The sequence below is a fragment of the Podarcis filfolensis genome (genome assembly GCF_964270895.1).
Source record: "Podarcis filfolensis genome assembly, chromosome: 6".
NCBI classification, from domain to species: Eukaryota; Metazoa; Chordata; class Lepidosauria; order Squamata; family Lacertidae; genus Podarcis; species Podarcis filfolensis.
In genome coordinates this window covers 53,538,813-53,566,803 of record NC_139609.1, presented here as the reverse complement: position 1 = coordinate 53,566,803, position 27,991 = coordinate 53,538,813, and the positions used below count along the sequence as shown (strand labels likewise).

Sequence of the window (27,991 nt, the reverse complement as noted above, 5' to 3'; positions counted from 1 at the left end):
CTGTGCCAGGAAAACACCCCCCTGGTAGTTGGATTGTGTGAAAGTCTGGATTTAGGGGGCGGAGAGGGGGCACCAGCCTCTTTGGCCCATCTGCTGGCCCATCTGGGAAAACCTCTATAAGGATGCTGGCCGGATGGAGAGAGTTGTCTACAGGGATAAGTGCTACACTTTGTTGCCTCCTCTTCTTCTGGCTCCTGTATTCTCATCCACCCAAGGAAGGTACGTTTGTGCCCGTTTCATACACCACTTCGCCACTTCACCTTATGGCCTTTGCAGAGAGTGCAGGGAAGGAGGTTCCCTTATTCCGCCTTCAAGGCTATGCACAAATCGGAACCCTGCGATGAGGCTGGGGTAATCTAAATTGGGATCATTGCCGCTGTGTAAGGTCCTGAGGGTTATCCTGGGGTTGCTTGGCGAGGAGAACATGTTAAAACAAATCTAAATTCCTGCCCATTTGGCCATGATCACCCCTCCTTTATTTAGTTTGGAAAGAGCAAGCAGAACCAGAAAGGCACATAGGGATTTGGACAGAAAGGCCTTTCGGGCACCCAAGACTCCTCGGATTTTATAAAAGCACCTGGTAAGCTTCAGGCCAGTTGGTAAGTTGAAGCAGGGAAGATGTAGGCCACCCCACCTACCCACCCCGGCAGAATTGCTTTAAGCACATTACATATTCCACCCCCCCCCGCCGCCAAAAAAAACCCAGCCCAAGTATGGGCATAGAAAACAAAAGCAAGCAATTGGAAGCTAGCTGAAATGCTGTGCCATAGTGGCACCCAGGTTATCCAAGGGACACGGCCTGGGTTACCTTTTCACAGATGAGTTAGAGAGTCCTTTCAAATTAAAATCAGGGATCAAGACTCCAAGAACACATTTGGTCATTCCCTCTCCTTTTATAAAAGGCTACAAAGGCAAGAATGAGGAACTGTTGACCTCACTTCCAACCCATCCCAGGTTTTCCTTCCCTGGTTTCTGTGGGTCATTTGAAGAATTTAAATTTCAAAGGCATAAGACACAATCTATACATTTCCTACAGTTTTTCCATACAGAAGGCAGCAGAGTTGAATAAAAGAGCAAACAGCGAATTTTAAGGCTTTACTTCTGTGCAAAGTTGTGTGGGAAGAAGGCCCATTGAATAATGAGGGCCTTCAAGCTGAAATTTGTAAGCTCAGTCAAGCTACATGTGCAATAACAATCCTCCTGGAAGGAGATTTAAGTAGCAAATTTCTCATATCTGTAAACTGCTTTGAGGTGGTTTTTTTTTTTTTTTTACAATTGAGCAGTTTATAAATTTTATGAAATAATAAATATCTAAGAAGGATTCAGAACCTGAAGAGCCAAAGACCAGGGCAGAAGAATGGTGGTTCTAGCCAGGAGAGAGACATTTGCACTTGACAAACACACACAAAAGGGAAACCTTCATGAAAGGAGAGATCTGGAGGACTTCAGGAAGGCTGTTTAAATCCTTATCTGAGGCTGCAACCTTTTATACCAGGGATGGGAACCTGTGGCCCTCTAGTTGTTGGAATATCAACTCTCATTATCACTGATATTTGGCTATGCAAGAACTTTTGGAAGGCCCTGTGTTTCCCATCGCAGCTCTAGATGCACAAATCTGGGAGTAAGTCCCACTTGGGTCAGTAGACATATTTCTGAAGAGCTGCGCATGGGCATGCACAATGGGCTGGATTCATTCAACTCAGTAGCTCTCCCAAGCAGAAGCTTCCTCTAGCACAATGCGACTTTCCACTCTTCCTTGTGGATGCCTCCTGTGACCCTCCCCAAAATGGTTTGAGGCAGGAGAACCCCCAGAACAGGGAAAGGAGAAGGCAGATCATTCCACGAAGCAAGCAGAAATGTTTTCACTAATGGAGCCATCTGCCTAGGGCTGCACTGAATTCCTCCCTGTGATTTCACATTCTCTCTGCATCAAACTCATTTTCTGTGCCCACCTTGTTTAATGGGGGCAGTTCATGGCTGCTGTGTTGCTCTTAGCATACTGGGTAATCTCCCACTGACCCTTTCTAGTGGGCTGAACAATTTTGCGTAGCAAACCTTTACTGGAAGGACTCAGGTCTGTTGGCTGCTAGCTACTTTGAACAGTACTGCTGTGGGTGACAAGTGACATGACCACGTTTATTGCATGGAGTTTGAAGATTGATTTAATCTGATACTTGCAGTCCAGTTGGAGAAAGTTTTAAAATTTAGGCCGAGTAGCCCAAGTAGCAAGCCATGCATGGGAGAGAAAGCACCTCAGTCTAAGGAAGAGGGTTTTTTTGCATTGTTGGTTTTGATTTAGACATTTGCTTTAGACATTGGCTTATTTCTAGGATTCCATTTCACTTTCACGATTAAGTACTTCAACATGCTCAACATGCACTTAATTGTGATGCTTTTGGAGAGAGAAGGAGATGAACAGAGAAAGGAGCTTCTTTGTGTAGTAAACACTAAGTCATAGGGATATGTGACCTTCAGGACATGCTATCTTAATATATCAACCCAGTTTCATTGATATTTGGTTGCTGAGATGCATCATGGAGCTTGATCAGGTGATGGGAAAAGCTTCTGCTTGAGCCCATAGGGAGCCAATGCCAATTGCAGTAGACAATACTAGACCGGCAAATGGTCTGGTCTCCTTTAAGATCAGGTTCCAATCCTGTCACTAGCTTTCACTTGTGATACTGAACACATTACTTTGCCACAACTGGGTCTCTTTCTGCAGCCTAAACACAGTGACCCTCAAACTTGTCATTCTTATCTTTCAGCAGAGCTTATTTTTTCTGGTCCTAAAACTCTTCAGTCACAGGTAGCCAATGTGGTACTACCCCCTACTTTAAGCAAAAGCTACCAGTGGGGAAAGGAAGGAGGTCTGCGATGAGTGAGGTCTCCTTGAAAGTCCCATAGTCCATTAAATTTGCAGTTTTGGTCCTGAAAGAGATTATTTTCCAAAGGCAAGAGCCACCTAGGCCTGTGTGTGGTTGGGTTGTTAATGAGAAACTAGTTGCTGTGATTTTCTGCACTCAAGAGAATGATATATCACCTCTTTGACTTCCCAGCCCACTTGATTTGGTATTTGTTTGCAGAAGAGTGCCCTGGAGACAGCTGGTTTCTAAAACTCTTTACAAGGCGCAAGCCCACAACTTTGGGAGAGGAAGACAAATGCTTTGTTCATTTGGCTGTCCTCCCCCCCCCCCAATGGGGAAAAGACCCACCCATGTCCACCATTAATAACTCTGTGGTTCAGTTTTGGTTCGCTCAGGGTCCCATTTTCAGATGATAGCTTCTAAGGGGAGTTCAGTTTTCCGAGTTGGCAGACATCTACCAGAAGAGGAACCCAATGTCTTTCTATTTTCTATTTTCATTTTGACTTACCACAGAAAATCCTAGCCATGTTTGTGTCTGAAACACCCCACATGGAGCACCACTGAGTGATGAATAGGAATTACACAAGGAGTAGACTATTAGAAGCAGTTGGCAATTTGCATGGGTAGCTGCTAACCAACGTTTCCTGGGTCCCCCCCCTCTCCTGTGTGTGCAAGATCCACTGAGCCTTGTTAAGTAACTGATTTGTTGCCCTTGGTTTTCCCCAACTTCCTTTCCCCCAGTTTATGCTGTGTAACAAACAGCTCTGCAAGCCCAGAAGCTGCAGAAGAAATCCTGTGCTGATGTTTGCTCACCCAGAAACATAAAGAGCACTGTCAGCGTAAATGTTCCACCGAGAGCTCCCAAGACAGGCCTCCTGCAAACCAGGATGTGAGGGGCACTTTGCAGATCCATGTGGATCCATAAATAATGTCACAATTAGCAACTGAAACCAAACATTTATGCAATAATTCAGTTGATGCAGCCTCAGCCAGTCGAGCAGGAGCTATGAGTTCAGTGCTGATCACAGGCATGCAAGAGGCAAGACACTGCCAAATTATCAGCCTCCATGCCAGAGCCCTAGGTGTGTTATAGGCCACAAGGCTGGTTGCTGCACAGCTTCTTTCACTGGACAGTTTGTAAAGCAGCTAAGGTGGAGATTGCTTGCAGTTCATTGCTATGCCTCCATGGCAAGGAAAACCGAGTGCTGGGATGCGTGAGTGTGTGTACATATCACACACACCCCAAACAGACTTGCTTTTAGATGTGCTGTATAGCGAAAATTCTAAGAAGAATCTCATAAATCCAAAACTAGCTATGTGATTTTTGCCTGGAATTCAGCAATAAATAAAACAGATGGAAGCAGCACTGATCCATAAGGAAGATTCTGAAATCCACAGTTGGGCAATAGCTTTAGGCGGACCGAGGAAAACGTCACAAAACAGAGCAAGTGTTTTGAGTTCTTCAGAACTCTTCGTTGGCTGGATGTTAAGCAAAATGGGCGGAAGAGTAAACGCAATAAGGAACCCAACTGGCTCAATGTTGTAGTTGTAAAGTCTGCATTTAGACTCAGTGGCAAGCTGAAGATTGTGGACTGTATTACATCCCATATAAAACAGTATCACAGCACTTTAAACAGGGATGGCTTCTCACAAAAAATCCTGAGAATTATCATTTTTTAAGTGTGCTGAGAGACCCCTATTCCTCTCACAGAGTCACCATTCACAGAGCGGTTTCTCCAGCAGTCCCTTTTCCTAGGGAACTCTGGGAAATTATAGGTCTGTGAAGAGAATAAGGGGACTCCTAACAACTCTCAGCACCCTTAACAAACTGCAATTCCCAGGATGCTTTGGGTGAAGCCATGGCTGTTTAAAGTGGAATGATACTGCTTTAAATGTATAGTGCAGATTGGGCTTTACCTGCTAGGTCATGAGTGGGGAACTGGATCTGGCGGGTGGGCTAGATCCTTCCTTGCCCCACCCCATGACCCTTCTATGACCGGTGGGCAGGGCCACCCAACTGTCAGTCACCTGACCTCATTATTATGCCAGGTATCAAGTTGAAAGGGCCTTGTCGTTGATGGACGTCAGAGGCACTGTCATTCAGTACCTCTCGATTGACGGGTGCTGAGAGATATATTTGTGAATTCTCTGAGTGGTTTCAATACAAACCTCTTGCAAACAGGCTTCAAAGTACAGTCATACATCGGAAGTCGAACAGAATCCGTTCCGGAAGTCTGTTCGACTTCCAAAATGTTCGACTTCCAAAATGCAGCTTCTGATTGGCTGCAGGAAGCGCCTGCAGCCAATCGGAAGCTGCAGAAGCCCTGTTGGACGTTCGGCTTCCGAAAGAACGTTTGAAAACCGGAACAACAACTTCTAGTTTTTGGTCATTTGGGAGACAAAATGTTCGACCCCAAGGCATTCGGGAGCAGAGGTATGACTGTAATGGGAGCCAGTCATGCATTTACCTCCCTTACACCTGATGTCACGTAAGATGACAGGCAAATGGGCACTGTTTGGGGGAAATGGCTTTGTGGGCCAAATTAGGACCCTTTCTGGGCCTCATTAGGCATGTGGACAGAAAGTGTCCCACTCCTGTTTTAGTCTAACCTTAATATACTGTGACAAAGAATCAACGGCTTTGGAAACAAAATCAGGAAGAGTGACAATGACTGCTCATTTCCCTCTAATACAGTCTTGTTCAATATGTGCCATGGTTGTGTTTTTCAGGGCTTTTGAAAGTTCGCAAGACCAGGAATGCCTCCATTGCAAAAGAGGTTTGCTCTCGTAAAGTGAAATATATGCTTTGTAAATGCTTAACTCTGCTCCAGTTTCAGTCGAGACTAAAGTTTGTTAGTTTATTTCAGGAATTTATCCCCCACATTTCAGTAGCTGTCTCAAAGCAACTCACGTACAATGTGTAACATGGAAAATGTGTATTGAAACATCAGAAAATGGAAACATTAGAAAATGGAAACATTAGAACAATATTCATAGTGCAAAGGTCTCCTGAAATAAAACCATTTTAACCCAGCTTTTGAAATTTAAGCAGGGATGGTGCCTGCCTGATTTCTAATGGGAGGGAATTCCACAGATGTGAAATTTAGAAGAAGAAAAAAGCAGAAAGTTCCAGCAGAATTGTCGTACATGACAAACTACACAGGGATTTAATGTCGTTTCAGCATGGTGCGGCAATGTGTGAATTAAAGCTCCTGCTTAATGCCTTTTTGCTTTGAGCAAACCATACTTCATATGTTGTTCAAGCTTCTCTTTGATCAGCCAAATAGGTGGTGGGTGGAGAGATGCCAATAAAATCTCTGAGTCAAGTGTAGACCCAAAGCTAAAATTTGCTATTTTTGGCTTGCCATTTTACCCAAGGGAGATAATAAATATTTCATGCTTGCTTTAGATGAGTTGCATGAGGGTTTGTGAGTCCAGTTTAATGCCATACTCTGCAGATGTAGAGAGATATACCCAAGTGCTAACTGTTGATTATGCTTACAAATAGGGAAAAAATATATATCCAGAGATGGAGAAATGCAACTTCCCCTTCCCCCAGAGCTAGCACAGAATAGGAAAACCATGAAGTGAAGAGATATTATTCCCTTCACCTCTATAAAGGATCAAGGCTTGCTTTTGTGGCTAATATGAGATCTGAACCAGGGCCTCGGAAACTCTTAACCTCTTTATCAAATCAGTACTAAACTAGTATTGAAACTCAGCAAAGCATCTTCCATAAAATGAGCAGTTCTCCACCTCCAGTTCTCCACTTTCATTATAGTTTAAGTAAAGGGTGGGCAGACTTTAGGTTTGTGGGATCTGATTTCTTTTTTAATAGACCCCGAAAGCTGTCCACCAATCAGAGCCAGGTGCAAAATACCAGGAAGGCGGAGCCAGCTACAAAAGGGTGGCTCAGGCAGTGGAGCCAGTGACCTATTGCCTCCCCATGAGCCATCCAATGGGATGATCCGTGTGTAGAAGGCTGCATCTGAAATACTACAGATCAGGGACTCCTAACAACCTAATAGGGGGGAGTCCTTTTGTTCCTTCTATTATTAAACAGCTGGAAGCCAGAAAACCTTGATGTGCCTCAAAATGGCAAATAATCTAGTAGAGCCCATCACTTGAAGCCTATGTGGTGGGACGGAACCTGACTTCTACTTTCCTGGAGCATAGGTAAGGTTGGGCCTGCACGGTTGCATTGATGAGAGCCAATCCAGCAGTCCTGATGATGCAACCCTGTTGCCTTAACCTCACCACCACCCCAGCCAGGTAGGCAGCAGTGACACCTGTTGCTACTGTTGTCCACTGCTGCTTTAGATGATCTGTTACTCTCTTGGTGGTCTCACGTGTGATGTGGCTGAGGGTTGGTGCATTAAGGCTCCTTTAGGACAAAGGGTTGCTATAGATCATTTTCAGATCCCTTCCAGCTCCACAATGCCATATCAATTCATGTGAAGATAAAGAAGGATGTAAAAATGAAATGCATTAGTAGAGCGATGTTGCTGAGACTCCGAGGTGACAAAGCATTCCATTGATATTAAGCAAATTGGGAGAAAAGAGCGTTCAGCAATTAGCGTACCCAGAAAACTAGGGAACCGGGTGTTAAAAAGCAACCATTTTTATTCCAGAAAGAATTAGCTTGGAATAAATTGTACCGTCTGTTTCTACTTTTGCAATCACTGACATGGATGATAATTGCCTTTCTACACTTTAGGGCATATTTCTGAGATCACAGAACATGGCAGCTATCCCTTAATGTGCTTTAATCACCTCTTTGCTCAGGCAGTTAAAGAAGTTGAAGCGTTTCCCCCTCTTCCTTCCTTCCAATCAATATTTTCCAGAGCGGTCGGTGCCTTTCCCCCTGTTTTATTTCCATTTTGATTTGTCCCTCCTCTCTCATTGTCCCTCCTTCCTCCCTCCTCCCCCCTTCCTTTTCTTGATTATAATACGTGCCAGGGACAAATGCACTACTTCATCGATGAAGAACCTCAGGCCCACATGCAGCTCTCCACATTTAGCTTCCTGGCCCCTGAGGTTCTTCCCAGGCCACATGCCCTCTTCCCAAGCCACACCCCTTACCAGCCCTCCCATACACACTCCATGAGTGTTTCTACCAGGCAGAGCTCTTACCCTCTTACCTTCCTTGCCTGGGCGGATGATGGATAGAGATGCATATGTGTCAAGAAACAGGTCCACTGTACAAAGGTAAAACTAGCATTTATTGATGCATCTACTTTTGCATTTCACCCTGCCCGCCACTGGCCCCCTGGAAGGCTGTCCAGAAGGCAATCTGGCCCTTAGGACAATCTAACCCCACCCCTGCACTGCTTGAAAGATAGCAGATAGCAGGCTGGGGTGCCTAATCACAAGTAAACGTACTTTCCTGTAGGCATGCCTCCTTGTTGCTTCAAGTGGCAGTCTTAAAGGGGGCAGCATTCCTTGCAATGCCTGCATAGATATTGCCGGACACATTGCTGGTAGCTGAAGCAGCTTGCCAAGTGGGGCAGGGCTGCAACAGTAGCCTCCTGGCAGCAGCATGGCTGGGAGGCAGAGTGAGACCAGGGCTGTCTGGATGAAGTGGTGTAGCCAACCCAGCACTCCTGCTGGCAAGCCTACCTCATTCACAATGTTACGAACAGTACGCAAACTGAAACTCGGCCATCCTTCAAAATCTGCACTTCTTCATATTTTGCCAGGCTGTTCTCCAGCCAAGTAAGGTGTACAAAAAAAGAGTATGCATTAGAATAAAGTGCGGATGAAAATGCATGCATATGTGAAAATAGCATGCAAAAATTATAATGTCAGGAAAAATATGTGCATTGCAAGGCAAATTTGCCTACATACATTAGAATTTTGCACTGAAATTGCGCTGAAATTGCTGCATTCTCATGAGGACTTGTTTTTAAAAGATTATTCAGAAACTGATGCAGGAATATGAGGAACTGAATGTGGAAAAACTGGAAAGTGGGGGAAAACAAACCCTGAAATTGACAGATTTCCCCATCTCTATCAAGGGGACTCTCCAGCATCTGTCTGAAAAGTTGCTTACAAGCAAACTTGTAGGATGTGATGGGCAGGTGCAGACACCTTAAGACTTTGGGATGTCTACTGTGGGTCCATGACTGGCTGCGATACTTGACACATACCTACTTTGCAATCAGGAGCCTGTGTTTTGTCCATCACACTTTACATTCAGTTGGGCTGTGAGAAACACAACCGCTGTGTGAAACGGCTCCCTCATCCACATTGGGTCACGGAAACATCCCAATGTGAGTAACTTGTGGCACTTGGATATGCTGACGATAAGGAGTTATTTAAAGCAAAGTTACTATGAGTCTGTTCCCTGCTGATGTCAGTAGCACTGAGCAAGCCAGGCAGGATCAGTCCCCAAGTCATCATAAGCAGGAAAAGGTATAACAGAGCATGCAGCAAGGTAAATCATACCCAGTGAATGCAGTTCTAATAGAAACGTCTCAGCCGCTCACATCTACTTATTCAGATAACAAATAACTCTCTCTAGGAGAGAGAGAAAACAGGGAGCTGGAGATTGAATGTATATATTACAGTCCAAATAAATATGAAAAGGCTGTTGCATGTGCCGGTATAAATCCCGGTGATCGCATGCACTTCCGTCACATGAATGCCACTGAAGAAGATGTGAGGAAATGAGAAAGTGGTGTTGCCCATCTAATAGGGAAGCAGAGGGGCTTTTGAACTTATTCAAAGGGGCAGGTTATAGATACAGATATATGGAGATACATATATTGAGTATATTATACTCAAGGCTCAGGGAGAAAGTAAAAGGAATTCGGACAGACGGTAACATAAGAAGTAACAATAAGGGGCTTATGAGCCAGCAGGCCCAGTATTTGTAGATCTGCATTCTGTTTCCCTGCTCTGGATAACAGCTGATAGCGCAGTAAGCAGCAAGAAGAGTATATAGAGATTGAAGGAAACGGTTGGAACATGCTGTTATCAGGGTGGCCAGGCAGGGAGGTAGGAAGGCCAGCCTGCCGGCCTGCCCAGGTAGATAGGTGGCAAAGACAAAGTGGAATCCATAGGAGCAATCTCTTGCATGCTTGCTACACAAGCAGCGAGTTTGTGTGAGGCCAACCCATTTAAATGGGAAAAGGTGAATGTGAGGGTGTTTTGCTGCTGCCCAGCCCCTGCGTGGCATTCCCCGAGCCGAAAAGTGGAGAGAAGAACAAAAGGGCTTTGGGAAGCCCCGTGCTGGCTAGAGGTGGCTCTCCAGGTAAAACACTTGGGTGCATGGCTGGCAGTAGTCCCTGCTTTGAGATCCCAAGCGCTTTACAGCAATTGTAAAGGAGGTAAAACCTTCTGTTGAATGTCTGGGTTCAGCTTCTCATCTGAATTTCACCCCCTGGACTGTTGGCTTGTCTTTTCAGCCTCGTATATAGTGTAAAAAAAAAGTGTGATTCTTCCAAACTTCCAGATTCCATCCCCAAGGGGACTAGTGAGAGGAGGAATGGATTTAGCATGTTGAGAATCTAGTGCAACCACAAAGCTTAGCTATGCAAAATGGCTGAATTTGGTCCAGTGACTTGGGACATTGCTAGCTATCCTATGGAGATAGGCTGGGTTCCTCTCAGCGTCAGGGTAACCAGGTTGCTGGAACCGTACAGGCCTGGTGTAATTTTTTTTAAAACAAACAAACCATTTTTTATTGGTTTCTAAAAATAATAATACAAGAACCACTTGTAAGCACTTATCCAGCAGTACATCTAATGGTGTTCATTCTATCCGTTGCTCTAGACGTAAACTTACATATTCAACAATGAAACATAATGCTTAACATAACCTCTTCATTGAAAATATTGAGTGACTGGTATAACAAAGTATTTGGTCATTAACATACTTAAAGAAAGGGATTCACATTTCTTGGAAGGTGTCTCTATTCTCAGCATGATTTTTACCTTTTGGCTGATTGCCAAAACGGGAAGATGCAAAACCAGTAGAATCATTTTTGTTTTCAGTGAAAAAAAGTGTACACATATGCACAAAAGTGTTTCACGGGGAATGGTTGCATTTGAAATGTAGTGTGTGTGTGTGTGTGTGCATACTCAATTGGCGCTGAGTCATTTTAGGCTGCCTCTTTAACCCAAGAAGCCTGACTCCTCGTGTCCTGCTCTGGCAAACAGGCTGCGTGCTTCTCCTGTTCTGCTGGGATTAAGTCTGTCTCATTTCCCAATCTCTCACTGCAGGAAAGGAGCTGGAGGTGGGGACGTGTGAAATCACAGCATTGGACAGAGATATGAGCCATCCCAAGAGGATGATCGCCAGGCAGACAGCGCGGTGTGCTTGTCGGAGGGGTCAAGTGGCTGGAACAACGAAAGCAAAACCTGCATGTGTGGATGGTAAGAGAGCAAGGTCTCCTTCTCCCTCAGTTGATTGTTCCAAATATCTGTGGATCAGGTCCAACAAGGAATAAGAACATCTTTAAACATGGAGAGAAATGTTGAGGCTTCTTGGTGCTCTCCTACTGATATACATCACAGTCTCTGTGAACTCTCCAATGCTAGCAGGGACTGCTGTCTTTCCCCCCACTCTAAATCTATAGGTCTCTGCCAGGGGTGCTGAAACTAACCAGCTGAGGTTTTTCTAGTCAAAACTAAGATCCAATAGAGTTATAAAAAGAATAAAGTTATTACATTCAGTTTTGGTGAGGAACCTCAAGCCTGGGGGACAAATGTGGCCCCCAAGCCTCTCTGTCTGGCCTCAGGGACTCTTCCTAGGCCACAACCCCTCACCAGCCACATCTCCTACTGACCTTGCTTTGCAACCCCCTTGAGTGTTTTTGCCTGGCTGGAATGTGTCCTTGATAATGCCTCATGCATCCCACTTTTGCCTTTGGCCCCATCCACACCTAGCCTGCTGCCTCAGGAAAGTTGCCCAGAAGGGAAAGTGGGTCTCAGGCTGGAAAAGGCTCCTTACCCTTGGGTTTGGACTGATGTGCAGTGCCGCTCCATCTGCGTGCTTCAAGAGCCCCCTCTCACTCTGAGGAGATACATAAGCCCTCTTCTGATAAGCATGTTGTTGTAAAGCAGTTATCGGTGCTTAGCATTTCTAGGTGCCCGCCTGAAGAGGAAGCCCATCTCTTTAAAAGCTCTGCAACTGAAGAAGAGTGTGCAGCTTCTCTGCTTCTCATTCTGTTGCTCCGCTTGTTCACTGTTCCCTTCTTTTCCATCCACCACTAGCAGAGTTTGGATTTGATATCCCGCTTTATCACTACCCGAAGAAGTCTCAAAGCAGCTAACTTTCTCCTTTTCCCTTCCTCCCCCACAACAAACACTCTGTGAGGTGAGTGGGGCTGAGAGACTTCAAAGAAGTGTGACTAGCCCAAGGTCACCCAGCAGCTGCATGTGGAGGAGCGGAGACTCGAACCCGGTTCACCAGATTACGAGTCTACCGCTCTTAACCACTACACCACACTGGCTAGGTAACCTCGTGGGCTGTGTGCTATAGCGGGTGGGATATCAGATTGTTTGAGCGGTTGCACTGCTTCTTCTTCTCTGCTGTGAGCATCTGAGGAGACAGAGGCAATCTCTGGGAGAAGTGCAACTCACTATCTGTGTGGAGGCTTTATTGTGACTTAAAACACTGGACGACAAAAGTTCCGAAGGAGAGAGTAAGAGAGAGGGGAGCAGAGTTTATCCACACTTACCTTTTGCCCTGCCCTTTCCAGGCGGAAGTCTGCACCCTAAGGCTCTGTGCTGAGCAAACATCAACTTGGATTGAAGTTTGCTCCAATTGAGCTTTAAAGAGTGGGTTTCCATGGGGAAAGCTCTGGAGCAAAAAGAAAAGAAAAGAAGAAAGGGGGGGTGCTTGGACACAGAGCTTTAAATTGCAGGCTGTGCCTAGAAACTAGAAAGAGCAGAGGAAAGGTAAATGTGGATAAGCTGGGAGAGGGAGAGGGAAAGAGAGAGAGAGAGAGAGAGAGAGAGAGAGAGAGAGAGAGAGAGAGAGAGAGAGAATAGGACCTAGTGGGCAGGTCCTGAGAATACACTTGCTGTTGCTGATATCCATTAACTAGAGTGATCAGAAAAGCTTTAGCCTGTCTGGGGAGAAACAAGAAAACCTCAGGGAAATAGCCATGTGTTTTGGATTCTGAGACTGAGGGTAACATGGTCTTGAGCTGCACGGAAATGGTTTGGCTCCACAAAATCATTACTTTCCCATTCTAGGAAGCTACTTGATCATATTTTGGGAGCTACTGTGTAAAAACAAAACAAAAATGCACTGGATTCTCTCTTGAACCTTAAGGCCTTAGAAGAAGCTTCCCTGAGGCTTTGGCATGTGGGCATGTGTTACCTTGTGTTGTAATGTGCTGAGATTGTGCAACAGTGACATGCTACCTAGTGTTGCTATGCATGTGTGGGAAGGTGTCCCCCGCCTGTGGGTGGGTGTTTGGTACATGTGGCAAATATGAGGCTATTCTGAGCTCACAGGTGGCCTGTTTTCTCACGTTAGGGGGTGTTATGACCACATCATAAAGCTTCATAGATTTGATCCACTCTCCCCTTTCCCCTTCCCTCTTCCTTTGCTTTCATTTCCACTCTGTTCCCCCCTTTTCCTCTTCCAGTACTCCGTTTCAAAGGGCCTTTCTCTGTGATGAGCAAAATATGTCTTAACAGTGCCACGTTATGTGTGCTTATATAGAAGTAAACCTCACTCTATTTAAGTAAGTAGTTAGTATGTGCAGGCGTGCTCACCTGTTTTGTGGAATCCCACTCCCATGAAATGGAGGGGGTGGTCTCGCTGGTGGGGAGAAAACAGACTCATTTGGGAGGGCAGTTAGTTAACTGCATCTTTATCGTGGTGCAGTGTAGCACAATGGTTAGAGTGTTGGACTGCAACATGGGAGAGCAGCACTTGAATCCCCACTCACCCACGAAGCTCATGTGTCATAATCTCTCAGCCGAACAGCAATGTGGTGAGGATAAAAATAGAGAGGGAACTCCCCTTTGAGCTCCTTGGAGAAAAGGTGGGATATAAATATAAAAATAAGTAAAGAATTGCACTATGAAATTGACATAGGAAAAAGCCCAAATCTCACGTTTTACCCATGGTTCTTGTTAAACCTGTGCTTAATTTTTGCCCCTTTTTGCCTTTCTCTCTCTCTCTCTCTTTACCTCCCTGGCTACGTTCCTCCTTACCTCCCTGGTTCCTCCTTACCTCCCTGGCTACGTTCGGCAGCCCAGATCATTGTCAACAAACAGTGGTGCGGAATGGAGCCTTGCGATGATGGGGAGCAGTGCACTTTGTTAATAAACCGTTCAGGCTGGAGCTGCACTCGGCAACTGGGGCGAATAAAAACAGTCACGGTAAGCAAACTGCCCTGGGAGTCGTTGAGCAAAACCAACTTCCTCCTTTGGGGACTGAGCCGTGGGAAGGGAGGGAAGGAGGGAGGAAGTTGCCCATAGCAGGGGCAGGATTTTTGCCAGATGGCATCTTGTGAAAAGAGAGAAGCAGCTTGTGAGCCAAGAAACTTCTTTTCGGCCCATGGCAGATCTGTAATGGCTGCAGCAACCGTGTTCTGCCTAGAGCAATTCTGTAGGTACCAGCTGTGCAGAAATACCACAAGGCAAGGTCTGTTCCTGTTCTTTGTATCCAGACCCTGTAGTGTAGCCCTTTTCTGTCATTCTAAGGTTGCATGGAGAATAGGGATGCAATCTGATTCTTGGTACCAAGGTATGGGGAAATCCTGCAAGCAAGACTACAGGCCAGTTAGAGCATGGGTAGGCAAACTAAGGCCCAGGGGCTGGATGCGGCCCAATCGCCTTCTCAATCCAGCCCGCAGATGGTCCGGGAATCAGCATGTTTTTATATGAGTAGAATGTGTCCTTTTATTTAAAATGCATCTCTGGGTTATTTGTGGGGCATAGGAATTCGTTCTTCTTTCCCCCCCAAAATATAGTCTGGCCCCCCACAAGGTCTGAGGGACAGTGGATCGGCCCCCTGCTAAAAAAGTTTGCTGACCCCTGAGTTAGAGGCTTGGCCAGCTCATAGCAAATTTCACCTGCACTCCTGGTAGGGAATAAATAGTGGATATCGGACTGGCCTGCCCTCAACATCTCCTTTCCTTCCCACATTGTCTGAAGGAAGATTAGATATGCATTTGGCTGAAGATGCTCAGAAGGTATCTGTGATCCAGAACCTTGCCCAGCCAGGGTTCCCAGCCACAAGGAGGGTTTCTAAGCACATCTTGGCAAATAGATGAAGAATCTCCATTCATCTTGTCTTGGGTGTGGCTGGCAGGGACGGGATGTCAGAGGTGAGGCTGGGGTGCATTTATTCCCACCAGCATTCTTTGAACTAGTTCAGAAATGGGATGTGGCCTACCATCTGGATTTTTAAGAATCTTAGCCTTCAAAACACCATATCCAGACGGCTGTTTTGAAGGGAGGGGGTCACTATATGTGCCATCACAGTGGAACAAGGGAGGAAATGCTGGGAAGTAGAGGATGCCCGAAGCGATGCTCAGCTTTGGCAGAATATGCAGTGCCGTTTCTTCCCGTTTATTCTGTGAGCACAGGGAGGCATTGCCTGCCCCTTCTGCCTGTGGGGAATCAGCCTTGCTAATAGAGTTGGTACATGGGCCACGCACGAGGGCTTTGCCAGCTATTAATATAACTCACTTGCAGGGACCCACATCAAGCAATTTGTTTTGTTGAGTTCACCGCAGGCGCAGGAGGGATTGTGCTCTCTGAGGGCCTTTTAAAACGACTGCTGCCTAGACAGGTAGAGATGGATTTGGGTGGATCTTAAACAAAGCTCTCGGCGGTGCAGAGAGGGAGTAATAAGGCCTCCAAAACAAAGGAGCTCCATTTTTTCCTCCATGCAAGTTGACAGCAGAATAGTAAGAGTCCTGGATTACTGCCTTGGCTTTGTGCTGGGTGTGCTGCAGTGTGGCTTCAGCAAAAATGAATGTGCATCATAGTTAAAGCCGGTTCTTCTTTATTCCTAAGGGAAACGCCAGCCACTCTCCCTCTGTTCAGTTTGCCAGGCTTCAGCCTGAAGACCGCGCCCATGCTTTAGAGCGCTTTAAGGCACCTCCCACGCCATTGCTTTCCTGGTCTCTCTCATTAATCTCCTTCTCCGCCTGCTGGTCTAACAGGTGGGGGAAGAAGATGAAAGAAGGAGCGGGCTGTGAGTGCAACTGCTGCATCCCTCCTTCCACCTGTCTGTGTTTTATGGTGGCTGTTCCTCCTATTGCCCATGTTCAGACTGCGAGTGCTGTTCTGTATGTAGCTGCAATGGGACCAGTCATACACAAGAGGGAAAGAATAAGCAGATTCAGGGGAATAGCAGAGTTCGCAGATGTGCAAAAAACATGGGAGGGGGGCCTTACGTGGGAAGGGCATTCCCCCATCCCAAAAACCTAATGAAGACTAAGCATGCTAAGGTTGTGGAAGAATGACTGACCATTAGCAGGGGGGTGAAGGGAGAGACAGCTAATGGAAAACCATGTGGGATGGGAGAGGGAAAAGAATGGAGTATGAGGAGGAGGCCGTGACTGAAATGCGGAAAAGATTATTCTGCACAGCAATATCCTGTTGTAGGTCCCATCGGGGTGGGTGTTAGGATTTTGTGTTGCCATTGCTTCAAGATGCATAGGGTGGCATCCATGTCTTGCTCCCCTCCCACATTTTATCCTCACAACGACCTTGCAAAGGTAAGACCTAATGAGAGGGACTAGCCCAAGGTCACCCATGAAATTTGGCAACCCCTGTAGATCAGGAATGGCAGGCTTGTTTGTTTGTTTTGTAAAGTTTATATACCACTTGATTGTAGAAAAGAACTCAAGGCGGGTTACAGAAAAGATAAAACAATAAAAAACTTTAAAAACTTACAACCTTAATTTAAAGCAGACAGTTAAAGCAAGAATAGAATAGACTCAAATTAAAAACTCACACAAACTTTCTAAACATCTGGGTAAAGGTAAAGGGACCCCTGACCATTAGGTTCAGTCGTGGACGACTCTGGGGTTGAGGCACTCATCTCGCTTTACTGGCTGAGGGAGGCAGCGTACAGTTTCCTGGTCATGTGGCCAGCATGACTAAGCCGCTTCTGGCGTACCAGAGCAGCGCATGGAAACGCCGTTTACCTTCCCGCCGGAGTGGTACCTATTTATCTACTTGCACTTTGACGTGCTTTCGAACTGCTAGGTTGGCAGGAACTGGGACTGAGCAACAGGAGCTCACCCCGTTGCGGGGATTCGAACCGCGATCTTCTGATCAGCAAGTCCTAGGCTCTATGGTTTAACCCACAGTGCCACCCGTGTCCCAAACATCTGGGTAGATTTGTCTAAATAAGAATGTCTTCAGCAGGCACCAAGAAGAATTCGGGAATGGCTATGTTAACTGAGTTGCACAAATGTCGGTGCAGACCACCTTCTGTTTCTTATTTCAGTTCATGGCAATTCAGAGCATGTCACTTCTATATCAGAAATGACACAGGAAGTGGTACCTCCCCCCCCCCCCCCATAGGGATTCAGTGCTGATGGGGAACAATGACATGGTCAAGCCCAGGGTTGCTGCCCTTCAGAAATCTGGGGAAGCGGAAGTGTGGTGATGCTGGAGAACCACTCCTTCATACAACCACATTCACAAAGGTGGCTTAAAGTGTAAAAACAGTTTTCCTGGAAAATCTGAAGCCACCCTGTTAACTACAGGAGAGCATGTGGATTGTAATTTGGGTTGTTCACCCTTTTCTAGTAGTTTTGGGGAACAGGCACATCAGAACAGCATAGCAGTGCTTTTTGCTGATGTTGGGTAGTGGAGAAACTTGACGTTTCACATTGAAAACCTGTTTCCCCCCTGCTACCATTCTACAACTGAGGATTAGCTTTGGCCTGCCAAGAAACTTGTGATGCCTCCAGTTCCACTTTCCTACATTTGGGGCCTTTGCAGCCATGGCTGGCCTATTTCATGCTCTCCCAGCCTCTCTGGAGCTGGCTTTTGAGCAGAGCTGCTTGGCTGTGGTCCACCACCTGACGTGGGAAGGGACGTAGGGTCAAGAGTGCACCCAGGAAGAAGAGGGGTGTGTGCCAGTTTATTTCTTATTCAAAAGGCATCGGAGCTGAACTGCTCCTTTAGCAGCACCCTCCCAGATGATCACATGGATCCAGGAGCAGCTGGCAGGCTACTGGATGTGCGAGGCCCAGCAGCCCGTGCTGCAGTCAGCTCAGTAAGTGAATAACAATGAATGGGGAGCTGGAGGTTGCTTCAGAAGCACACTGGGATATTTTATTAATGCCAGAGGCTTCAAGGTTCAGAGGGAGGTGAGCAATGCTCCCCACAGAAGAGCGGAGATGGACATTGCCAGGCCAAGCCTGTTTGCCCCCCACGTATGTTTTGCTCTGGGCTGCCAAGACCAGCTGCCAGGAGGGCTCCTGCACCTGTAAATAATGGCGCTGAAGAAATTGCACCAGATGCAGCTTCCCCTGCCAGCCTCCCCTGGCCATGTTTCACATCTGCTGAAATTCTTCCTTCCCCCAGTGCAACGCTTAGGGCAGAAGTTAGGCATCATACTTGATCCAGGGCTGCCACGGAAAATGGCAGCCTCACCTCAAGTTCTCACACACCCATATTACGATGCAAGCATGTTGTTCATTTCCCTGTTCCATGCTGCCACACACAGTGGGGGAGATGGGTGGAGAAATATATAGCACGATGATATTGCAATGTGGGTGCATGTGTCTGAACATTATGGAGATAAGAAAACAAGCTTTTGGGGTGGGGAGGGGCTGATCGGTTGGGTCCTAAGCTGGCACTGCTTCCATCATGTAATAACATTGGGGCTGATATGGGCCCAGTGATTTTGCCAGCTCCAGCCTAGGGCAGTGATTTGCCTGCACCGCTACCTTCCACCCTGGCTGACAAGCTGAGCAAGTCTGCAGACATGGCAGTAAAGCCACATCGGTGCAATCAGGGTTAGGATTGCACTAAAGCCATCAGTAATGGGAGCCATTCTATGTTAAGTGTTGTATGAAGGAAGTGCATTCTTTTTGTCTGAATCGGCCACCAATCAATTCAGTTGGGTAACCTGCAGTTCTTCTGTTATGTTCAATAAATAAGAAACTCTCTCCACTTTTTCTGCCTCACACATAATTTTGTGAGCCTCTGCTGTCCCCAGACACCGGCTCCCTCAGCCTGAAAGTGGAGATGAGCGTTGCACCCCATTGTCGAATTCAACTGGACTTAAACATCCAGGGGTTCTTTACCTTTTTACCTCTTACACCTCGTTGCCTTTCTTCATCCTAAAATACAAACAAAACACCGAAACACATCGCCATTTCTTTGTAGGAAGTGTGCTCCAACCTGTTAATCATTTTCATTGCCTTTTGATACACTTTCCCCAGGAGATATATATATATATAGAGAGAGAGAGAGAGAGAGAGAGAGACAGAGACAGAGACAGAGACAGAGACAGAGACAGAGACAGAGACAGAGACAGAGGGAGGAAATGTGGTTTACCCCTCACAGAGCTACAGTCACCAGTACCTATAACAAACCACATTGTCTTTGCACAGCCTAAGTATATGCAATTAAAATAATCAAATATTCCTCCTTGCCTACATGCCTGTTTTTCAATATAGTGCTTTCTTTACCCATTTCCCCTGCTGTCCCCATATGTCCCTTTCTAGATTAAGCCCATTGGAAGCAGGGGTTTTTCAGAACCTGTTCTTGGTGAAATGGCATGTACATAGATGGTATTACATAAATAAGAACAATTGTTGCACATTTGAATTATTTCAGAACTCTCTGGTGGATGCTGTCAATACTGTGTTGTTGATTTTGTTTAAAAAATAATGTGAATCAGCGGAAGGACTTAATCTCTTGTCGCTTCCTCTTTCCTGCCCAGAAAAAGTGTGTTTAGGTGTCTGTCCAACATCTTCCCATGAAGACCAACACAAAGAATGCATTCAGTTTCATCCTCCTCCAGTAATTCCTTTCACATCTTTGTCCTCTTAACGGCCTGACTGCCTCCTGGCTAGTTTCACGCTTCTGATGCGTTTAAAGATGTTTTAATCATTGACATATTGTTTTTAACAATATGGTGCGCTAATACTTTTTTTTTTTTTTTTTTGCTTGCTTGCTTTCTTGCTTGCTTTATTGTCAACTTAAATTTGTTTTTTTTCCAGAGAGTTTCCTTTATTCTCATTGGGCAAGACCCACTTTTTAAAAGAAACCTTCTTGTCTTTTAAAGCTTCCTTGACTCTGCTCATTAATTCTGCTGGCATTCTGTCGGACTTATTAGTCACTCTCATGTTCTGTGGTATACATTCTAACTGAGCTTCTATTGTTGTGGTTTTAAATAACTCCCTGAAGGGATTTGACCCTCTTGACTCTCTAATTCAACCTCCTCCTGTTTAATCTCCTTTTTTAAAGAAAAAGTTTTCTCTTTTAAAATGAAATATAACTGTTGGATTTCCTGGACAACTTTCTCCTCATAACCATATCTGTTGCATTTGATTGCACTGTGTTCAGTCTTCCCAGTCAGTCTGATATGTCCAGTGTCACCTCCCCTGCAGTCAGTGGCGTAGCGTGGGTTGTCAGCACCCGGGGCAAGGCAAGTAATTTGCGCCCCCTAACCTGTGGATTTGCGCCCCCTAACCCGTGGATTTGCGCCCCCTAACCCATGGATTTGCCCTAACCCCAGATGTTGCGCCCGGTGCGGCCCGCCCCCCCTGCACCCCCCACGCTACGCCACTGCCTGCAGTCCATTCTATGACTAAGGCTCCTCAGGTTTGAGGAGGGAGCTAAAGACAGTTTTGACTGCCTTAGGTCACATGACATCTGCGCCATCCATTTGAAGTACTGTCATTCCTTGGTTTTTGAACAGCTTAGTTCTCAAACGTTTTGGCTCCTGAATGCCGCAAACCTGGAAGTGACTGTTCTGTTTGCAAACTATTTTTGGAAGCCGAATGTCCGAAGGGGCTTCTGATTGGCTGCTGGAGCTTCCTGCAGCCAATCAGAAGCCGTGCTTTGGTTTCCGAACGTTTTGGAAGTCGAATGGACTTCCGGAACAGATTCCGTTCGACTTCTAAGGTACAACTGCGATCCACTTTAAGAGTCATGGCTTCCCCCAAAGAATCCTGGGAACTGTAGCTTGTTAAGGGTGCTGAAAGGCCCCAGGAGACCTTAATAAGCTACAGTTTCCAGAAATCTCTGGGAGAAGCCACAACTCTTAAAGTGATATAAGTGTGTTTTAAATGCATGGTGTGGATATAACCTTATTCAAAATCCTGCCAGGTTCTCAGCAGCAGGGAGATTGGAAAAGTACTCTTGTGTTCCGTTCTTTTGCCTGACTTTTTAAAACAACTTCCCTCCCATTAGAAATATGGGGGTGGTTTTGCAGGTGATGCTGAGAAGACTATGGGTCTTTCGGAACATACTTTTTGCCATCCTCTCTGCCAGACCCTTCAACTGATGTTGAAGTTGGTATGTCAATAGGGCCAGTGTCCTGGATGTTTCTACATTGGTAGGGGGAGAGAATCTGACATCTGATCTCCCTTTCTGACACCAGAGCTCTTTTATTGCGGAAGGAGATCTGATGCATTCCCCTTAGGATGCCCTCCTATGGGACATAGGATTGCAGTGTGTTCTAAGGCTTTGTCATATTTACAAATGTTATGACTTGTATGTGCATTTGCATCGATTCCACGTACGGAAAGTTTAAACCACCCAATATTCCAACCTTTTCCTCCTTTGGCTACCTCTTTCTCCATCAAGATCTCTCCCAGAGCTTTCTCAGAGTTGTATGTTTACTCCCCAGCACCAAATTATTTTATAGACCCTAAAGTTTCCACACACAGTGATTCAACGGAAGAGTTTATTCCACTTACGTTTTCTAGTTTAGTGTTAAAGTGCCCTCTTTAACGCATAGAGGAACATCACTCCAATATCCCCCTCATTTTTTCTGCATCCTGGGATATCTGATCTTCCTTTGTCCCACTGGGTTTCTGAAACATCCACCCTCTTTATGTTCCCCTTTAGCATCAAGCCCTCCACTTCCCCCATCTTGCCCTGGAAGCCTCCAGCTAGCATTGTTTCATAAACAGAACACTATGTCCCTCTCCATACATCATTTTCATGTGCAATTTTCACCCACAACTCTTTGGTCTCGCCGGCTGTCATTTCTTCCTGTATGCCCTTTGCCAAGATCTATCTCTCCCTTACTTCCATGACCTGAAATATTGACACCATTACCCTCAAGGGACAAGTAACATCCTGAACCAGATGGTCCCCCAGCTCCTGGCAGCTTCCTTTCAGATATCTTTCTAGAAGATGCTCTGCAGCCTTTTGGATATGAAAACACCAGCAGTCTGGTTCCATTGCTGTTCAGGCGGAACCTGCCTCTCTTGTGCAGGCTCAGTCTCTCCCCAGAAGTTCCCTAGTGCCTAACAAATCTAAACCTTTCCTCCCAATGCCACTGTCTCATCCATGCATTGAGACCCTGCATGTAATTCTCCGGCTGTTAAGGGGAGATAAATCCACCTTGGGCTTTCGGGACAGGGGATGATGGAGGAGGGGTGTGTGAGGAGCAGAGAGACTCATCCATATTTATCAAACGCAATCGCAGATTTGGCAAATCCCGTCCCGATCGCCCCAGCTCTTATTTTGCATTATTAAATATTCATGCAAGCTGGTTGACAATGTGGGGTTTGCACATTTTTGCCACTGAATCATTTATGTACAAATCAGGGGAAACACAGAACCCTGCAAAAAAGAAGAAAAAAGAGCCTCATTGGAAAAGGTTCAGAAAAGGGCACGCCCGATGATCAAGGGGATCTCTCCTATGAAGAAAGGTTGCAGCATTTGGGACTTTTTAGCTTGGAGAAAAGTCGAGTAAGAGGCAACATGGCGCTGAGTAGCTGGGCAGAGGAACATTTCCTCCCTCATGACACTAGGACTTGCGGACATCAAATGAAGCTGTATGGTGGAAGATTTGTGACAGATAAACTATGGAACTCTCTCCTGCAGGAGGCAAGGATGACCACCAACCTATATGGCTTTAAAAGAGGGCTGGACAAATTCATGGAGGAGGGGGCTGTCAAAGGTTACTACCCATGATGGCTGCGCTGGGCCTCCACAGTTTGAAGCAGCAATTCTTCTGAATACTAGTCGACGGGAACCATAGGAGGGGAGACTGCTGCCATGTCCATCTTACAGGCTTGCCACAGACATCTGAGGAGCCACTGTGAGAACAGGATGCTGGAGTAGAGGGACCACTGGCCTGAGCCAGCAGGCTATTTTTATGTTCTTACTTTAAACTGTAATCCACCTGGTTGTGGCCTTTTGCAAGAAAGTTTGTAAGCAGGAACAGTGCACCTCCTGAACCTTCCATATTGGGAGCCTTGCACAGCCTCCACTCTGTAACTTATGTTCACTTTCCTTCTATAGAAACTAACATTTTATGAGGAAGCACTTTGAAAAGCTCACAGAACAGAATGAGGGCAGCGTTTCCACTTCATCCTGGAACCATCCCCATAATGGGGAATTGAGGTTTTTCTTAGGGCAGGTCTGATAGAAATGTTAATGCCCATACCAAAAAAATCTATCGGGTTTCTACTGAACTCTGCAAAAATTTGAATGTGGCTCCTACTTTTCTTTCTTTCCTGTGGAAGAATTCATACTAATCTAGTCCTTTGGGGAAAACGCTTGCTCCCTCCTCCTTTTCCACAGCTCCCAAACTCTTGCATATCATTCTCCAACCCAAAGGAAAAAGCCGAGGGTGAGATTAAGGAGGAAAATCCGGAGCGAATGTGCTTAAAGCTGTTATGATCTGCCACCTGCGAGTGTGGCACATGTCAGTGGGACTTAACAGGATAAAGGCAAGCTGATTAGGCGCAGGTCGGTGCATGGGCCACCTTCCACTGCACCTTCGTACACAGCTGAACATCCGGAATTCACAAGGGGCTGGGAAATATAGGAATTCCTTAGCTGGTTTTGTCTGTGCTCTTGAGCCGAGGCTCACAAATAATTAATAATAATAATAATAATAATTCATTATTTATACCCCCACTCATCTGGGCGGCTTCCAACAAAATATTAAAATACCATAATACATCAAACATTAAAAGCTTCCCTAAACAGGGCTACCTTCAGATGTCTTCTAAAAGTCTGGTAGTTGTTCTTCTCTTTGACATCTGGTGGGAGGGCATTCCACAGGATGGGTGCCACCACCAAGAAGGCCCTCTGCCTGGTTCCCTGTAACTTGGCTTCTCGCAGCAAGGGAACCACCAGAAGGCCCTCGGCGCTGGACCTCAGTGTCCGGGTAGAACGATAGGGGTGGAGGCACTCCTTCAGATATACTGGACACAAAGTGTCTGTCATACCTCTGTCACATCTCAGTGCACCCATTCATGTGTTCCACAGTCATGTATGAATGTCACTTGTGTCACACGTCTGGGCTCGTAAAGCTGAACATCCAAAGAGCCTACTGGTGTCGGGCTGTTCATAGTGAACAGGAGGAGGGAGTTGGCCCCATAGAACAAGAATGGGACCTAGCTACATGTTACTTCTGGGGTGAGGAACCTGTTTCAAATGGAGAGCTGTGTTCTCTTCCAGGCAGCCTTCCGAGGACCACATGTCAGTGGTATGCACAATAAATGAACAGGAGGCTAGTTTTTACATGTACACTCACACAGCCCTTGGTATCTTCCATTCAGACAAGCAAAAGGCCTCAGCAGAATTCAAGGCCACAGCAGTCCAGCCAGGCAAAAACTGTGTGTGAAGCAGGATCAGTGAGGGAGTGGGGCCTGAGGAGAGGTCTTAGTGCCACAGCATGCTGCATTTGGCCCTTGGGCCTGAGGTGCCCTACCCCCATGCTATGCTAATGATGCACTTGGCAAGCAAGTTGTGGCCTTAAAAAATTAAATACAAGACCTGAGGGCAGGGGAGAGGGCATTGTGACACCTGTACCACAGCACACAGCCAATTTCGTCATTGATGTAATTTGACATTATGCCCTTTTTAATTTTAAATTTAGTCTAGTTTGAGGTGCAGTGTTAATCAAATGGTACATCAAAATTAAACCTTTGAGGTGGAGCATCATGCCATAGGATCTATGGCAGGTGGAATTTACATTTGAAGAGTTGTACTACTGAATATTTGCATTCAAAGGCACATACTCTGATTTTGTTTTGCGAAACACTTGGTTTGGCTTTTGTTTGGTATCAATGTTCCCCTTGAGCTCCCAGGAGCTTCCAGTTGGCTCATGGAGCTGCCTGGCTGAGGTAGAACAATCTGAAAAACTGGGAATGCAAAGAGAAAAGACAATAGGTTGATCGAGAGCATTATCTATGCTGACTGCAACTTCTGTTATCTCCTAGGCTTGTTCACATGTTACACTGGACACAGGTACAAGCTGTCTTTAGTACACATGTACAAGGTTTTATGTGAAAGCCTGTTGCCTGAGGCAAACTATAACTCCAAGAGATTATACAATACAATATACCCAATCCCTTTATGGCTTCTTCTTCTCTAGGTCTCCTGACAGCCATGGTGCACCTGCCCATGAGAGCAGCTTCTCTACATCCTGCACACTGATGCAGCAGTTCAGCGATCAAATCATCTTGGGGGAAAGGAAGCGACCAGCTTCTTCAACATGGGTTCATCCCCATGAATTGGGGCCCATGCCAACCGTATTTCCTCTTGTGCCTGAACATGGAACACAAAGGCTACCAACAGAGTATATTGGGGTTGTACCTGTGAGATTTCCTCCACTTTTTTTCTTTCCCTTTCTTCCCCATAGCAAATATAACTATTTCTGGCTTATTTTGTGGGTTTCTAAATATGAAATGCAGTTTTCCCTAGATTTCTCCCCCCTCCCAATGACAACAGAGGATTTGTGCCACTTGGTACTCAAGATTTCTACAGGCCTCTTGGATTTGGGGAATGGCTGCCTCCTTCAGACATATGGCTGTGACAGACTGAGGCAGTTGCTAAGAGTCTGGGATGTTCTCCAGTTGCTGTGAAGAAAATGTTCTCTTTTTCCCTGTGCCTCTTCCTTTTACTTGTTCGTTCTCTCCCCCTCCCTCCCCCAAATCCAATGGAGATGAGGAGATGGGGGGGGGGATGGTACGCGTCATGGCTGCCACTCCTGACTGTGGCCTTCTCTGCCTACATAGGAGAGGAAGTTCACCAAAGGCATGGGGCATACTGTGTGAAAGAAAGAAAGAAAGAAAGAAAGAAAGAAAGAAAGAAAGAAAGAAAGAAAGGTCCTTGTGAAATGGCAGGGTAAATAACCTGGACAAAAAAAAACAAATGTGTGTATTTAATGAACTTTCCTCTTCCTTTTGTGTTTACAGCTTCTTATTTATCTCCATTTACTCATGGCACCCACCCAAACATTGCCCTTCACCACTTAATGGGAGCAAGCTCAAAATCTGAGCAGAACTGATTTAATATGATTAGCTACATGCCATTGTTCATGCATTCTGACTGGAGAAAGATATTCATTCATAACTGGTTTTAGAAAAGCATAAAACTCCCATCCAATTTTCCCCCTCAGACTAGTTCAACCCATTTGGACAGCCCTGGAAATCTCTGAAGTGGTTGTTTTTTTGCCAGGCATATTGCGGCCCTGGGCCTTTGAAAGAGATCCCTCTTCAATGTTTGAACTTTTAACTGCAGCGCTTGCTTCTTCAAGCTATGCTATATAGGAATTAAAGCATCCAGGTTGCAGTTTCTCCCATGATTGATTTGGGCTCTAGTACTAAACTGGAAGTGGAAGAGAAACTACCACAAACCAAAGGTTGAGATTAAGGCAGAGACCTTGTCCTAATTGCTAGCCTGGGCTTTGCCATCCACACCAGTCCTGGTCCACCCCAGCCTGCCCTTTGCACTATCAACCAACAGCTAGGGGATTGGTACAGCTATTTGTGGTTTGCCAGTGTCAGGAAGAATCCAAGTCACAGGGGAGATAGATGTGGTCCACCATTCTCCAGATGCTTGTAGTGCTAACCACAGCAAGACCCAGTAGCATCCTAGGGTGATTATAGCTAATGTTCCACTATACACTCCAGTTCTAATCATGGCTTTGCCTCTTTTTTGTGGTGGTGGGGGGTGTAATTTAATACCTTGAGCCTGCATGGTAAACCATGGGCTCTCCTTTCCTTGACTTTGACATATCACAGCAGTCGGGGTCAATTAGCTCAAGTCTCACCAGGCAAATGACAGCAAGTTGTTCCGGCTTGTGTGTTAACCCAGCCAGCTAAATTCAGTCTTCACCTTGACTGGCAACAACTAGTAAATGCAGATGATCAAATACACAGCTGTGGGGGAGGGTGAATGGAAGGCTTAATCAGATGGACTGAGGTAAAAGAGATGGGGTGGGTGAGTTGGCAAAACAGAAGGCCAGAAGAAGACTTTCTGCAGAAAACAGGCCTAAGCAGGAATAGGAATTCTACCTAGGAACAACCAATCAACACATAATAAGAGACAATAAGGCCTGTATCAACCACTGATACAGCAAGAAAACTAGAGCAGTTCAAAATGCAGAGACTAACAATACACATCGAGAACCTGTGACCCTCAAGATGTCGTTGGACTCCTGTCAGTCCCAGCCAGAATAGACAATGGTCATGGATGATGGGAGTTGTAGTGCAGTAACACCTGGAGTGCCACAGGTTCCTCATCCCTGAATCAACACATATGCCCAGTTGGAGAAGAACAAGAGTCTCTTGCCGTTAGTTCAAGGCTGTCATTAGTTTTTACCCACTGTTGGTTTTCCTTTTTTCTGAATGCACTATCTGCCCTGTTGATTTCAATTCTTCCCTTCGCCTAGAAGTGCAACATGTTGAACTTCTTCAATTCTACCATCACCCTCTTCTGGTGACTCGACAAAACATTTAAAATTTTCCAAGCCCCATTGGTTGGCACTGATCGACAATTTGAGAATTTCTCCCTCACCTGTAAATATCAAAGGTTGGGGGGTCTGCTCTCATCCCAGCATCCCTCCCCACCTTTTCTGGTCTCACTGTGAGTTGGACTCTTACGTTGCAAGGGCCTTTTCCACTGTAATAAATTTCCAAAATTTGTGATGTCAAAAAAGAGAAAAAGGTAAGGAAATAAAATTCTAACTTTACTAGTCAACGA

The 27,991-nt window shown here is 45.8% G+C and overlaps 1 protein-coding gene across 2 annotated transcripts; it reads left to right on the top strand.

The window, feature by feature from the left end:
• Nucleotides 1-109: 109 nt before the first annotated feature.
• LOC310764316 (chemokine-like protein TAFA-5) lies at nucleotides 110-27,991 on the top strand. Of its 2 annotated transcripts, XM_083617939.1 has the most exons (6): nucleotides 119-219; nucleotides 484-580; nucleotides 5,595-5,641; nucleotides 11,090-11,242; nucleotides 14,082-14,209; nucleotides 25,380-27,991. In XM_083617939.1, exons 1-6 carry the CDS (start codon nucleotides 123-125, stop codon nucleotides 25,386-25,388), a joined length of 531 nt encoding a protein of 176 aa, XP_083474065.1. In that variant the 5' UTR covers nucleotides 119-122; the 3' UTR covers nucleotides 25,389-27,991. The 2 variants fall into 2 exon arrangements, with proteins under 2 accessions (XP_083474064.1, XP_083474065.1); XM_083617938.1 differs by lacking the exons at nucleotides 484-580; nucleotides 5,595-5,641 and having other exon boundaries at nucleotides 110-219.